The 13,252-nt window shown below is 26.4% G+C and overlaps 1 protein-coding gene across 1 annotated transcript, besides 1 other annotated feature; it reads left to right on the forward strand.

The window, feature by feature from the left end:
- Window positions 1–40: 40 nt before the first annotated feature.
- On the forward strand, window positions 41–1,809 carry CLUP02_12758 (uncharacterized protein; the record flags this gene model as incomplete). The annotated part of the gene is made up of 10 exons (XM_049291720.1): window positions 41–170; window positions 227–318; window positions 587–616; window positions 670–742; window positions 798–834; window positions 885–975; window positions 1,026–1,062; window positions 1,113–1,263; window positions 1,316–1,386; window positions 1,439–1,809. The coding sequence occupies 10 exons, from the start codon at window positions 41–43 to the stop codon at window positions 1,807–1,809; spliced, it is 1,083 nt and encodes a 360-aa protein (XP_049148866.1).
- Window positions 1,810–7,552: 5,743 nt separating this feature from the next.
- Window positions 7,553–7,630: a sequence feature (Short protein (CLUP02_12759, UQC87256.1) was converted to a misc_feature.).
- Window positions 7,631–13,252: the final 5,622 nt, after the last annotated feature.

The following is a 13,252-nucleotide window of genomic DNA, read 5'->3' on the forward strand; positions in this document are numbered from 1 at the left end:
CCTCAATAGCAATTCGCGACAGCACGCAGGAGCTGGAGCTATGGAGTTGGAACGCGTCGAGGCGGTGATGCGCCGCGTAAGCATCAATCATGAGGCGGAGCCTCTCGCCGGAAAGGTCGTCAGCATCATCGTCGCCATGATATCGGCCTGTCTGCTTGCTAGTCTTTTTGGTCAGTGCTTTCATGACAAACTCGACGTCGAACGTAATGTGCTAACATCTCGACAGTGATGAGATGGACATCAGTGAAGGACTGGAAGGCATTACCGTGGACGATGTGGCGTAAGGAGCCCTCGCGATCATACGCCTTTGTCCATGAGGTTTACTAACTTTCAAAGTCGTTGTACTTATCTACTTCTTCTCCTTTCTGTTTGTATTCGGCACTTCAATCCTACAATTTGGATTCGGAGCCGATCTGAACTTCGACACTTGTTCCGCCGCGACACTTTTCTGTTTGGGGGCATATGTGTCTACCAAGGTAAGCTAGACTCATCGCAACTCTCAGTGATATCTTTGACTAACCACGGAATAAGTTGGTAAGAGCGTGTCAGTCGCGTGCACTAGAGCGGTATCTAACAAGGTGAACAGTTCATCTACCTCTCCATGGTTGATAGGGCAGTAAGTGAATCTGTGCGACATATTTGACTCCTGTGACTCACATCAATGTGTAGCACATCATTAGACAAACCAGAAAAAGGCGCTTAAAGTCGAAACTCTATCTTTTCAACTCATTCGGCATGTTGGGTACGCTTCAAAGCTTCTATCACGCATATTCTTTTTGAACTAATTTCCCTGCTAGGCGTGTTCGTCCTGGTTGTTATCATGAACTTTATATTGTATGCATGGATAACTCTAGAAACTCTGCTCCGGCTAATAGTCTCCCCAGCCGAATTACTCATTTCGAGAATGGCATCTGCATTATTGGGATGGAACAGCCAGTATTGCTGCCACTTATCTCTTTCGACGCAGCTGTGAACGTGAGTATACGTTCAGCTCGTGGTACCCACCTTGATCTAACGTAAACCAGGTTTATCTCACAATCTTGTTTTTACTTCCTTTACTGAGTAAGCCACTAAAGACACAATTACGTTGTACGGTTGCTGATGCTGCTCAGGTCTACACTCCGTGAAATACAATTTCTGGAAGCCATGGACATTGGACTGGCGTAATCGTCGTATCCCCAGAGCTCCACCCAATGTTCGGCTACGAAAACTCGTGATACGCACTTTCATTGGTTCTTGCTGCACTCTTGTTAGTAGTGTGACGTAAGTTCTTCACTGATGGTTTGACGAGAGCTAGCACTGACCAGGATTACAGAAATCTGAGTGATCTCATGGCTTTGAATGGGGAAGTGGCATGGCTGTGCTTGCTATGCTGCAACACCGATAGTAAGTGTTCGCGTGGCGCCTCACGTAGACAAGTCTGACCAAGGCCTATTAGTATTTTTCTCGGCCCTAGTGATCAACTGGATTACGTCACCCAGCCAGGAGTCGACCTTACGAACCCTAACACGACCATCGCGCGGCATATCCACACTAAGGGATGATGCCGTTACTATCCCGCTTGATCCCGACGGCAACAGCACGAGCACGAGAAAGAGTTGGGAGCAGAGGCGATCAAAAACGCCGACAACAATCGGCCTCGAAACAGCAGAAGCACTTGATGACGCCGATACAGAACTAGGCGAGCGCTGCGTGCGAGACGACGACGAAGCTGACGCAGATCAGACATTCGAGAGGGAAGGGAGGCGCCTGGAAGATGACGACGATATTGAGATAAGTGCCGCCGAATTACGAGGTGCCCAGGCATGAGCAGCGAACTGGGCGTTGAGATCACGACGAAATTTTCGAAAAGTTCACGTCCTGTCTTTTGATTCAAATACAGACAACTGGCGATGGGATAGAATGGAGTTGGGTACACGTACGAATGCGGAATGGGAATCGGTGCCATTGCGATATGGTATCACGGGCACACTTTTGGCGCGACTTTGGCATATCGCCCTATTATACGTACGAATTTCTGATGATGGCGATCTCATCAAAACCGAGAGGATTTTCAACATGGGACAGTCAAAATAATCTGATGAGCATATGATGCCAGAGTTTCCGAATGGCGACTCACACACGTAATACTTCATAGGTCCCAATCAGTGGCAATATGATGACATTGGGGCAAATTCGGCAAGCCGTATACCAGAGACATGAGAAAGACGGTGCTAAGTAGTTGGGGCATATGTGTAGATATGGGAATCTGATAAGCAGGTTCTTCGTGAGTGATATTGCAACAGATGAACATCAACGCCTTGGAGATAGGAATAGTTTATCTCAAGTACATAGCCGGGTTTGTGGGGGTAGGCCCCCAGATGTAGGTTTGCATCAGGATGACGAGCAGTGTGTTCCAACCGGATCCAAGACGGGAATTGAGATTTCGATAACTCTATTTCCTTCTGCTGCACTTCAATCAGACGAATCGTGAGTCAGATACCAATGGCTACAATCTTGTTGGCATTGTCATTGGTCGCGCACAATTGAATTCGTCCTTCTAAGTTGAGCTTTAACCTAGGTGTCGGATTAGAAGTTTAATTCGACCGCGGTATATAGCCGACTGCGCAGGGGCTAATTAGGGGTCCTATTTAGGATTATCGTAGCTAGCCTAACCTATAGTTAAAACCTCCTTTTTATACTTACTACGCAAATATTTATATAGTTTAATTAATTTCTTTATTAACTACGGTTCGAACTAACTACTTTATTAAAGAAATATTAATATTAATTAATAATTAAATTTTATTATCATAAATCGGTAAGGTATCTTGCTATATAAAAAAGACGACTTTTTAATATTATATAAAATAAGAGATTTATATTAATTAACTTTATAAAAGTAAATAAAAAGGGGCGATTTTTAAATACTATACGGAATTAAGTAATTATAGCCCTTTATTATTTACGAGAGGTCGACGTTTATTATATTAACTTATATTAATTAATAAAACTATTTAAATAACTAGCCTTTTATTATTATTTTAAATAGCTTTTTTACTAAATAATTTTTTTATAACCGGCCCGTAATTAGAAATTAACTAATTAAATTAATAAAAGAAAATACTTACGAAACGACTACTTATTTAATTAATAAGTATAATAAACGAGCTTATTAATATAATATAAAAAGTACTATATAATTAAAAAAAGGGATCTTTAAATATAAATATTTTTAATAAGTATAATAAGAACCCGTATAAGAGTTATAAAACTAAGAAATTTATAGTATATAAAAAGGTTTATTATTACGAGGATTTTATAAATATAACCTCAAAGCTTATAATTTAAATAATCTCCTTATAGCCCCCTTAACTACTCCTTAAGTATTATTTAAAAATATAATATAGGGGACGGTTTAATAAAAAAAGAGGGGATTTAGAGGTCTTAATAGTATTAAGTTAAGAGTATTACGGATCTTAGAAATTAATTTAAAAAAAAGGTAGTTACCTTAAAATAGTCTTATAACCTCTTATTATAATTATTATTAATTTAAAAAAAGGCTAAAAGGATAAGGATCTAAAGAGAAAAGAAAAGAATTTTTTAAAATATTATTAAAAAACTTCTTTTTATACTAGCTCTTAATACGAGATTACTAATTTTAAAAGATTAACTAAGTAATAAAAGGGATCGCTAATAAGTAATAATTACCTAATTATAATTAAGTTATAAAAAAGACTATTTAAGAAATATAAAATATGGTATAGAGAAGTAATAAAGAAAAAGATTTTTAAAGTATTTAGCTTTATTAAATACGAGTAAAAAGGGGGTATTTTTAATAAGTCCTTAACGTTTATAATTTTATAAAAAAGAGGGCTTAACTTTACTAACCATACTTAATAACTTATATAGCTTTTTTACGAGCCGCTTAGCGTTTATTTTTAACTATTTTTATAAAATACTATTTTAAAAAGAATAAGTTAAAAAAAAAAAGCTATTTAGAAATTACGGAGAGTATAAGGTTTAAAAAGCTAAAAATATACGAAACGGCGGAAAATTAGTAATTAATGAAGATCCCGAGACTAATTATTATATCTTTTTATAGTAATATAAACGTCTATTATTATTATTAAAAAAAGGAACTATTAAAACTTACTTTTGTATATTAAATAAAAAGGAGGATCTTAATAAATACGATAACTAGCGATTTAAAAAAGTAATAATAATTACTAAAAATAATAAAAACGAAAGTAGTAGCAAAATAGTAAAAGAAAGTAAAAATCTCTTAGACCTTAATAAATTCGTTGAGTAATAAAAGTATAGATTTACTATAATTAGCGCGCGGATTAAATATATTTTTATTAAGATTAAATATATTAATAATTATTAATATAAATACGAGCTAAAGTATAACCCTTAGTAAGTTAAAATAAAAAAGAAAAGAGAGGAACCTAATCTTAAATAGGATCCTAATCCCTTATAAATAAGTAAATATTAACCCGGACTATTAGGGAATATAGATATATAAAATCGCGGATTAGCTTAATAATAAGTAAATTAACGTAGTATTAATTTATTTAACTAAAATTTATAAGAAAAAGGGGCTATAGGAGTAACCCCTATTTTATAAAATTATTAACGACCTTAGTTACTAACTAAATAAATAGTTTATAAGCACAAGCCTAGGAATTATAAAAGTAATTAATAAATTCCTTTACGTACAAGGGGTATTATTAATATAATTATAGTTATAAGAACTATACGAAATCCTAGTAATAACGATTATAAAAAAAGAATTTATATTATAGAACTAAATATAAGTTAATAAGGTATATAATTACTTTAACGAATTTAAAAAAAGGGTAAATAACGCAAATTTCCTCTTTATAATTACTAATAATAATCTATTATTATAAAAAGATATATAGAAATAAAATATAGTATTAGAAGTATAATAATTAATAATTCTATTTATTTCGATTTATAGCTCGTTACTACTATTAATATGAAATTCGGTACCGATTAACTAATATAAAAAGAAATAAACGACCCGAAGTTACTAATAATACGTAATAATATAAGGATCGTATATAAATATTAAAAATATAGTAATAAATACAAAGTAATTTATAAACCTTAAAAAGATCTTTTTTAAAAAAAAATTATACTCTAGGGGGAAGTATAAGGTCTTATAAAAAACCCTAACGATATTTTATAATTATTATAAAAAAGTTAAAATTAAGAAATACTAGTATTATTTAGTAATTAATATTATCTTTATAAATAAAGCCTCTCATTATTATTACGAAGCGGTACGTAATCTCGATTAAAACGACTTTTTTAGTATTATTAACGTAATTTAAAGCTATTTCGAGACTTATAATAAGAACCTAAAGCTCTTATCTAAACTATAAGTAATTTCTTTCGTATTTATAATTAGAATAATAAAAGGTAAATTACGAATAGAAATCCTTAAAAAGCTTATTAATTAAATTAATAAGTTAATAAAAACCTAGCTAAATAAGGGAACTAATAAGTAAAAAATTAAATATTTTTATACTATAGTTTAGCACATATTAAAAATAAAAATAACTTTATACTAAGTACTTAAAAACTACGAGACGCTCTATTTAAAGCTAAGATCTAGTTTTAATATTAAAATAAGAATATTACGCTAAACTTATTTCTAAGTATACGACGGCCCTTATTAATAATATTAAGTTAATAAAACGTATAATAAGAAAGGAAAAGAGGCTAGATACGGTAATTATTAATAAAAAGGCCTTAATTTATTAAGGGAATTAATAAGGACGTATAACGAATTAATATAGACGCATAGCTCTTAGGGACGCATAATATTTTTTATTTCTAATTAGTCTAAAAATTTATTATTAGTATACTTAGATTTTATTACTTTTTTTTAAAATACTTAACCCTTTTTATAATCTTTTTTATATAATTATATTTTAAAAGAGCTTTATTACGAAGCTATTATCGACTTAACGCGTCTTACGTCCTTTTTCTTTTTAAAATTATACTAGTTTATATATTATAAAATAGCTCCTTTGATAGTTTACGTACCGAGCCTACGTTACTAAGCTTAATTTAATAGCTTAAATAATTAAAGCTATTTTATAAAACACTAACGCCTTAATAATAATAATATATTATCGTTTCCTATTTTAAATAGAAACTATATTAATATTAGTTAGTTCTATAAAATTAGTAATCCTTATATATATAATAACTTAATAAACGATATTTTATTTAAGCTATTATAAGAAACGCGACTATTATTTTACTATTTATATTAATATATTAAAATAGAACTAACCTTTTATTTTAATTAGAAATTCTTTAATAAAACTAATACTCTTTAGCCTTTTATTATTCCCCGATTTTTATTAGTACGTAGTCCTCCCCCTTTTAATAAAGAGTTTAAATAGCTTATATTTTACTTTATATACTATTTTTTAAAGAGAATATAAACTACTTAGTATATTACCCTCCCCTAAATATTACTAAAGCCTAGTCCCTCTTTTTTTTTTAATAAATCTTAATAACTTACTTAGCTTATTATAAAATAGTTTAATAATATTTTTTAGCTTATTATACGAGTTATTAAGACTAATAAAAGGTTAATAACTAGCCTTATTTAATGATATAAATAAAGCCGTTTATAATAAAAACGTAGGGTTTTTAAACGAACTTATTACCCTATTTATTTTTATAATAAAACCCTTTTTTAAATCTATCGTCTTTTTAAACTATAGCTTCTTATTATACTTAAAATAATAAATCCTCTTTTTCTTTTTTAAATAAAACCCTAAACTTATTAATTCCTAGCGGCCTAGAGCTAATAGTAAATACTCTTTTTAATTAAGTTAATATTTTTATTAAGGCTAATAGCTTTAATATTATAAAATATTACGGGTATAAGTAAAAAAAGAAGAATATTTAGTATATATTTTAATATAATTAATATAAATATCTTAAGCCTAGCCGTAATATAAGTCTAAGGTAATAAAGATCCTAAAAATATAACTATAAATAGAAATTAATTACTAAGGCTAAGGTTAAAAAATAGTAATTATTATAATAATATAAAGATCTTTAATATAGCTAATATAACTATAGGCCTAGTTTTAAAATATTTATATACCTTTTTTATTATAAGCTTATTTAGCTAGTTAAAGATATTATTAAAATTATAAGCCGACGGGTTAGGATTTAGGTATATAACGTACGCACTATTATTTAAAAGTAGTTCTTAAAGTCCTTATTTACTTAGTAAAATATTTATAACGCTAGGGCTCGTATAAACTAAAAGAAATTAATAAGATACTTATCAACTATAGCGTTAATTAAGCTATTTAATAAGCGAAATATCTTATATATAGTAAAATAGGTAAATAACGAGCTAAACTACTTTATTAGCCTTATTTAGACCTTTTTTTATTATTTCTAAATATAGAAGTGATTTTTTAAAATAATTAGTTTTGATAATACTTATAATACTAATTACTTTAAGCTCCCTCTTTTCTAAGTTATTAAGTAGACCTATTTTAGATCTATTTATAACGCCGCGTTTAGCCTTATTAATAATAAAAAACTAGAGGGTTTCCGGTTTTTTTTAATAAGTATTTACTAACTTATAAACTAATACTTAGTCCGTTACCCTATTATTATTATTATAGACTACGATAAATAAATAAAGGCTATACTAAACGAGTAGTTCCCGGACGTTTAGTAATAACTTTATATTTATTATATTAATTTTAATATTATACTTAGGGCTAAGTAAAAGTAAATTAAGGACTATAGCTATAATAATAATAGTAATAAGTTTAATAATAAGGGATATTAGTTATTAATATAAATAATAGTTATACTAAATAATAAGGATAAGTAAGGCTTATATTAATACGCTTATTAATAAGCCCCCCCCTTATATATATTATAAGGTCTTTATAATATAAAAGCTTATTATTTTCGCTAAGACTAAGCATATTTTTAAAAAAGCCTAGACTAAGCTTTATAAAGAGTTTAATAACTAATGCCTAATCCTCTAGTACTTCTACGTAATATACTTGTTTTTAAGAGTATAATAGGCCCGTTATTTTATTTAAAAATACTAAAACTTTAGTACTCGCGTTATTTTTAGTACTAAGTTAAGTAATAATAATATTAAGGGTTATTTTTTAAATAGTTTTAATTACTTATATTAACTTATTAACGTTATATAGGATATAATTAATAATTAGGAGCTACGCTTTTATTAAGCTTATATAGAGGATAAAGTACTTATAAACTAAGAGTATATAAGTACTCGTTTTAAGTACTTAAGTAAACTTTAAATAATACTTTTTTTAAAATATCTTATTTTAATTAAAATATAAAGCCGGCTTATAAAAAAGGTAATATTATTTAATAAAAAGCTATTTTTAAACCCCCTCGGATTTTATAATTTAAACTATACTATTTTAATTAAGCTAAGTATTTTATATTACTATAAAATCTATGTTAAAATATTAAATTTAGCTACTTTTAATAAATCAAAAGTATACCTTTAATAGCGTCTTTAAAAGACGTCTTTTTTAGATTTATATTACTAAATCTTTAACTTTGAAATTATTATATCCCTTTATTATAAGCTAAAAAATATAATATAGCCTATTTTATTATAATTAGCCTTATTTAAAAAAGGCTAGTTAATTAGTTAAGCTCGTATTATTTATAATAGCTAAGGTATTAATAATAAAAAGCAAGGCTACTTATTTAAGAATAAAAATAAGTTAACGCTAATTAGGTTTATAAAAAAGATAAGTTAGCTAAGTTAAAGCTAGATATTAAGCTTATTTTAATAATAAATAAGGAGCTAGTTTAGCGTTTTTGATAAGGGGAGGATAATAAGGAATTATATAAATAAACGGCCGATATAGCTTAGTATTTAAAAAAAATAGAGCTAGTAAAAAGTAGTTTATAATAATAATAAATTATTATAACTATGTTAAAAGAGGTAGTTAAGTAGACGTTATTATGATTTACTTTTTATATATTTTAAATATATAGTACGAAAAAGCTTTACTTATTTAAGATTTATAAAAGCTTAGATTACTAGCTTATTTAAAATTTATAAATTTTAAATAGGTAATATAGTAGTTCTAAATAAGTATAGGGGTTATAATAATATTCTTATTTTTAAAAATCTTAAACTAGAGCTTAGGTTAGAGAGGATAGTAAGAATAGTTATATTAATATAGTTACCCTTATTACTTTTATAAAAAAGCACTATTTTTTTAAACTAATTAAAAATAGAGAATATTATGCGTCCCTAAGAGCTATACGTCCGTATTAATTCGTTATGCGTCCCTATTAATTCCCTTTATTAAATAAGTAGAGATTTAACTCGTAAGTAAGGTCATAAAAAAAGTAATATTATTTTTATAAAAAAGATAGATATTAATTAAATAACTATTTTAAAAAAGAGCGTGCGAAATTATATAAATAGTATAAAAAGTTAAGGGTAGTAAATAATAAAACTAGCCCTCGTTAGTTTAACTAATTCCTTATTATATATAAGGGTAGATCTAGGAGTATAAAACTTAGTAATAGTAATTAAAATAGCGGCTTAGAACATCCGCCCCCTATAAGAAATTTAGAAAATAAAGAAGATCTTACCCCTTATATTAACGAATTAAATTATAATAAAATCGATAACGTTAATTACTCTTTTTTTACTTTGTTAGTTGTTAAAAAATATATAAAGCTAAACGAATAGAGAGTAGTAAAAGCTCTTAATAAATAAGTTTTTATTTATAAATAATAAAAAAAGGTTCCTGAAATAACGGATATAGAGGCGGCTAAAAAAGTAAATTTAATAAAATAAAAGCCTATTTTTTTAATATCAAAAAAAAAAGACGCTACCTCTCTTAATACTTAAAAAAAAAGAATATAATACTAAATAAATCTAGGGGTAGCTAGAGGAGTCCTTTTTATATTACTTAAATCCTTTAAATAATAAGCTTATATAAGTATTTTATATAAATAAAAAGTACGGCTTAGATAATTTTTATAAGATTATTCTAAATACTAAAGTATTATAATAATTAATAAGAGGAAAAGGGTAATTCTAAGCGTTATAAAAGATCGTATTAGTAATACTTAATATATTAATAATAAGTATTATAAAGATTAGTTTTAGCTTAAGTAAGGAAATCGTTACCCTAAGTACGGTAAAAGTAGAGACGTATTTCGGAAAAATAATTTTTTATATTTTACTTATTAATACCCTATTTCTCTTATATCTAAAAGATATAAATTAACTAAGTATCATCTTTAATAATATAAAAAATAAAATCTTTAGTAATAAGTATTTTAAAATAATCGAACGACGATAGGGGTATACGTTTATAAAGCTTATTAATAATATAAAGTTAATTAATTACTTAACGAAAGATAAGCTTAAATAATTATATTAAAAATTCGGGTACCCGTTAGTTATAAAGCTATATAACTTCCTAAAGTAATTAAGTAATAATAATATCGAAATAGGGGCGCTAAAGTAGTTAATAAAAATGTATTATTAATACTAAATAAATACGCAAAGCCTACGTAAATTTAAATTTAAATTGCGGAATAAGCTTAATTTTAATTAAGAAATCGTTATTAATATTTTTTATTTAAATAGTCAGCTAGTCCTATATATAATCAACGTAACTATATTTTTTTAAATAAGGTAATTCTTTTAAGATTTATAAATAAAAATAGTATAAGTAGTTTTGTAAAAAGGATAGATCGATATATATTAGGGACCGCTAGACGGTATTAAAACTAATATTAATATTAGTTTTATATTAGTAGAATTTTAAAAAAATATAATAGCTTATAGTATATAGTTAAAAGTCGTACTTATTAAAGCGTACTATAGTATTAAAAAAGTAAAAAGGGTATATTAGTAGTTAAAAAGGGCGTTTAGAATTATTAGAGAGGAAAATCCCGATTTTATTAATAACGAATACCTCTAAATAGTACTTAAATACTATAATAATACTATAGGGCCTAATGGGCTTATATTAATATTACTAGTATTTAGAGTATATTTAAAAACGACCTTAGCTTTATTATTATTACTAAATAGAAGCTAACGAGCTAGAGTAGTTAAAAAAGTAATATAAGTACTACGCGAAGTAAGCATAAAAAATAAGTTAATAAGGTAATTATTATATATAATAGGCCCGATATGGGGGATAATTTAAATATATTACTAAATTTAGATATATAAGTATAGTACGAAATTATTTAATAATAAACTAAGTTATATAAATTAATTTCTATTAATGAGCGATTTTATATAGTTATAAAGAATCGTAACTAGCCCCTCAAAGTATTAATTATAATAGCTAAACTATATTATATAGATCCTAGCGAGGTAATGTTTAATTTATAAAAAAAAAAAGCTAGGGGAAACTATATAACTTATAGTGAAGGTATAAAAAATTATTTTTAACGAAATTATTATAGTAATATTAATAAATAACGAGAAAGAGGAAATTATTAAAAGGGTACTAATATTATTAATAAGTTATTATAAAAAGATATAATAATAAGCCCTAACGTAGTAATCTATTATTAATAACGAGGTAATTAATACTTTTTATATAATAAAAAAAAAGCCGATTTTAAGTTAGTAATTAAACTACGTAAGAAAAACGTAATTATAATTACTAAAAAGCCGTTTAAGGGATTAGATCTTATTAAAGTAAATACTTTTTATAATCGAGGGGTCTATCGATTTATTTTCTATAACTTAAAAAAGTATATAAACTTTTATATATTTAAATTATAAATAGTTCGTAAGATTAAAAAGAAAAGAATACCCTAATTATACGATAAGTTTAAATATATAATATAAGGGTATAGTAATATTAAAAAAGCGACGTTACTTATATAATTACTTATTATATAGCGCTATAGCTAATAGTTAATAATAATATTAATAATATTATTATAAAAAAAGGGATACGAAATTTAGAGCTATAATATTACCTAGGCCTATACTTAATCGGCTATAGGGCTTATAAAAAAAATCTTAGCCTATTTATTAAAAGAAATAGCTAGTAAGTACTTAGAAAATACGATTATTAAAGTACTTAAGCTATTATATAAGCTCGTAAAATCGGGTACTTATTAATAAGCTATATACTACGATTTTATATTAATTAATTATTAATAATTATATTTATATATAACCTATATTTACTAATCTCTAAGTATAAAGGTAATTAATTTAGGATTATTAAAATATAGACTAACGATATATTAAGCTTATTTAATATTAATTTTATAAAAAAAGAGGATAAGGAGCTTTAAAAAGCGGGCTTTATAATAAAGCTAAAAGAGGTCCTTATAACGAACGCCCCCTTAATATTTAATAGTAAGATTCTTATTATTAAAAAAGAAACTATCGTTTTTTAATAAAAGGGGTAAAATAAGAAAATCAACCTTATTAATCTAAATATAATTAATCTTAAGAAGTAATATAAAGCTAAGCTTACGTAAGGGGTATATATTACGAATATATATTAGCCCGAGATAACTTTTAATTATATTAAAATAATATAAGCTACGGATTTAACTAAATAAGATATTAAAGTACTTAATAAGCGATTTAAATAGTAATAAATAAATCTCGATCGAGGCCTCGTTTATTACCTAATTAACCTTATAACTAATAAGCTCTACGTCTTTATTAATAAGTTATTTATAAATAATAATAACTTTATTTCGTAATTAGAGTATATTATTATCTTAGTTAACGAGAATATAAGTAAGAGCGAATTTATTATATATAGTAATATAATTTATTACTTATTAACTAAAAATAAGTAAGTAATAAGAAGTATATTAGCGTTAGAGGTTTAGAATATAATTAATAGCGTTAACTTCTCTTATATAATTTTAATAATATTAAAAGAAATTACTAATTAACTTAGCTTTTTATCGATCTTAACGGTTATTTATACGGATTCTTATTTGCTATATAAATACTTTATTAAATTAGGAATAACGAAGGAAAAGAAGCTTATAATTAATATTATAACCCTTAGGTAATCGTATAAAAAGTACGAGATACTCGAAATTCATTAGATTAATAATAATAATAACCTTACTAATGCTTTTATAAAAATAACCCTTAATAAAGGGTTAGAATAATTCGTAAGTAATAAAAAAGTTAATATATAAATAAAAAAATAAGTTATATAAAAAAAAT

The sequence above is a fragment of the Colletotrichum lupini genome, chromosome 6, assembly GCF_023278565.1.
Source record: "Colletotrichum lupini chromosome 6, complete sequence".
Taxonomy (NCBI): Eukaryota; Fungi; Ascomycota; class Sordariomycetes; order Glomerellales; family Glomerellaceae; genus Colletotrichum; species Colletotrichum lupini.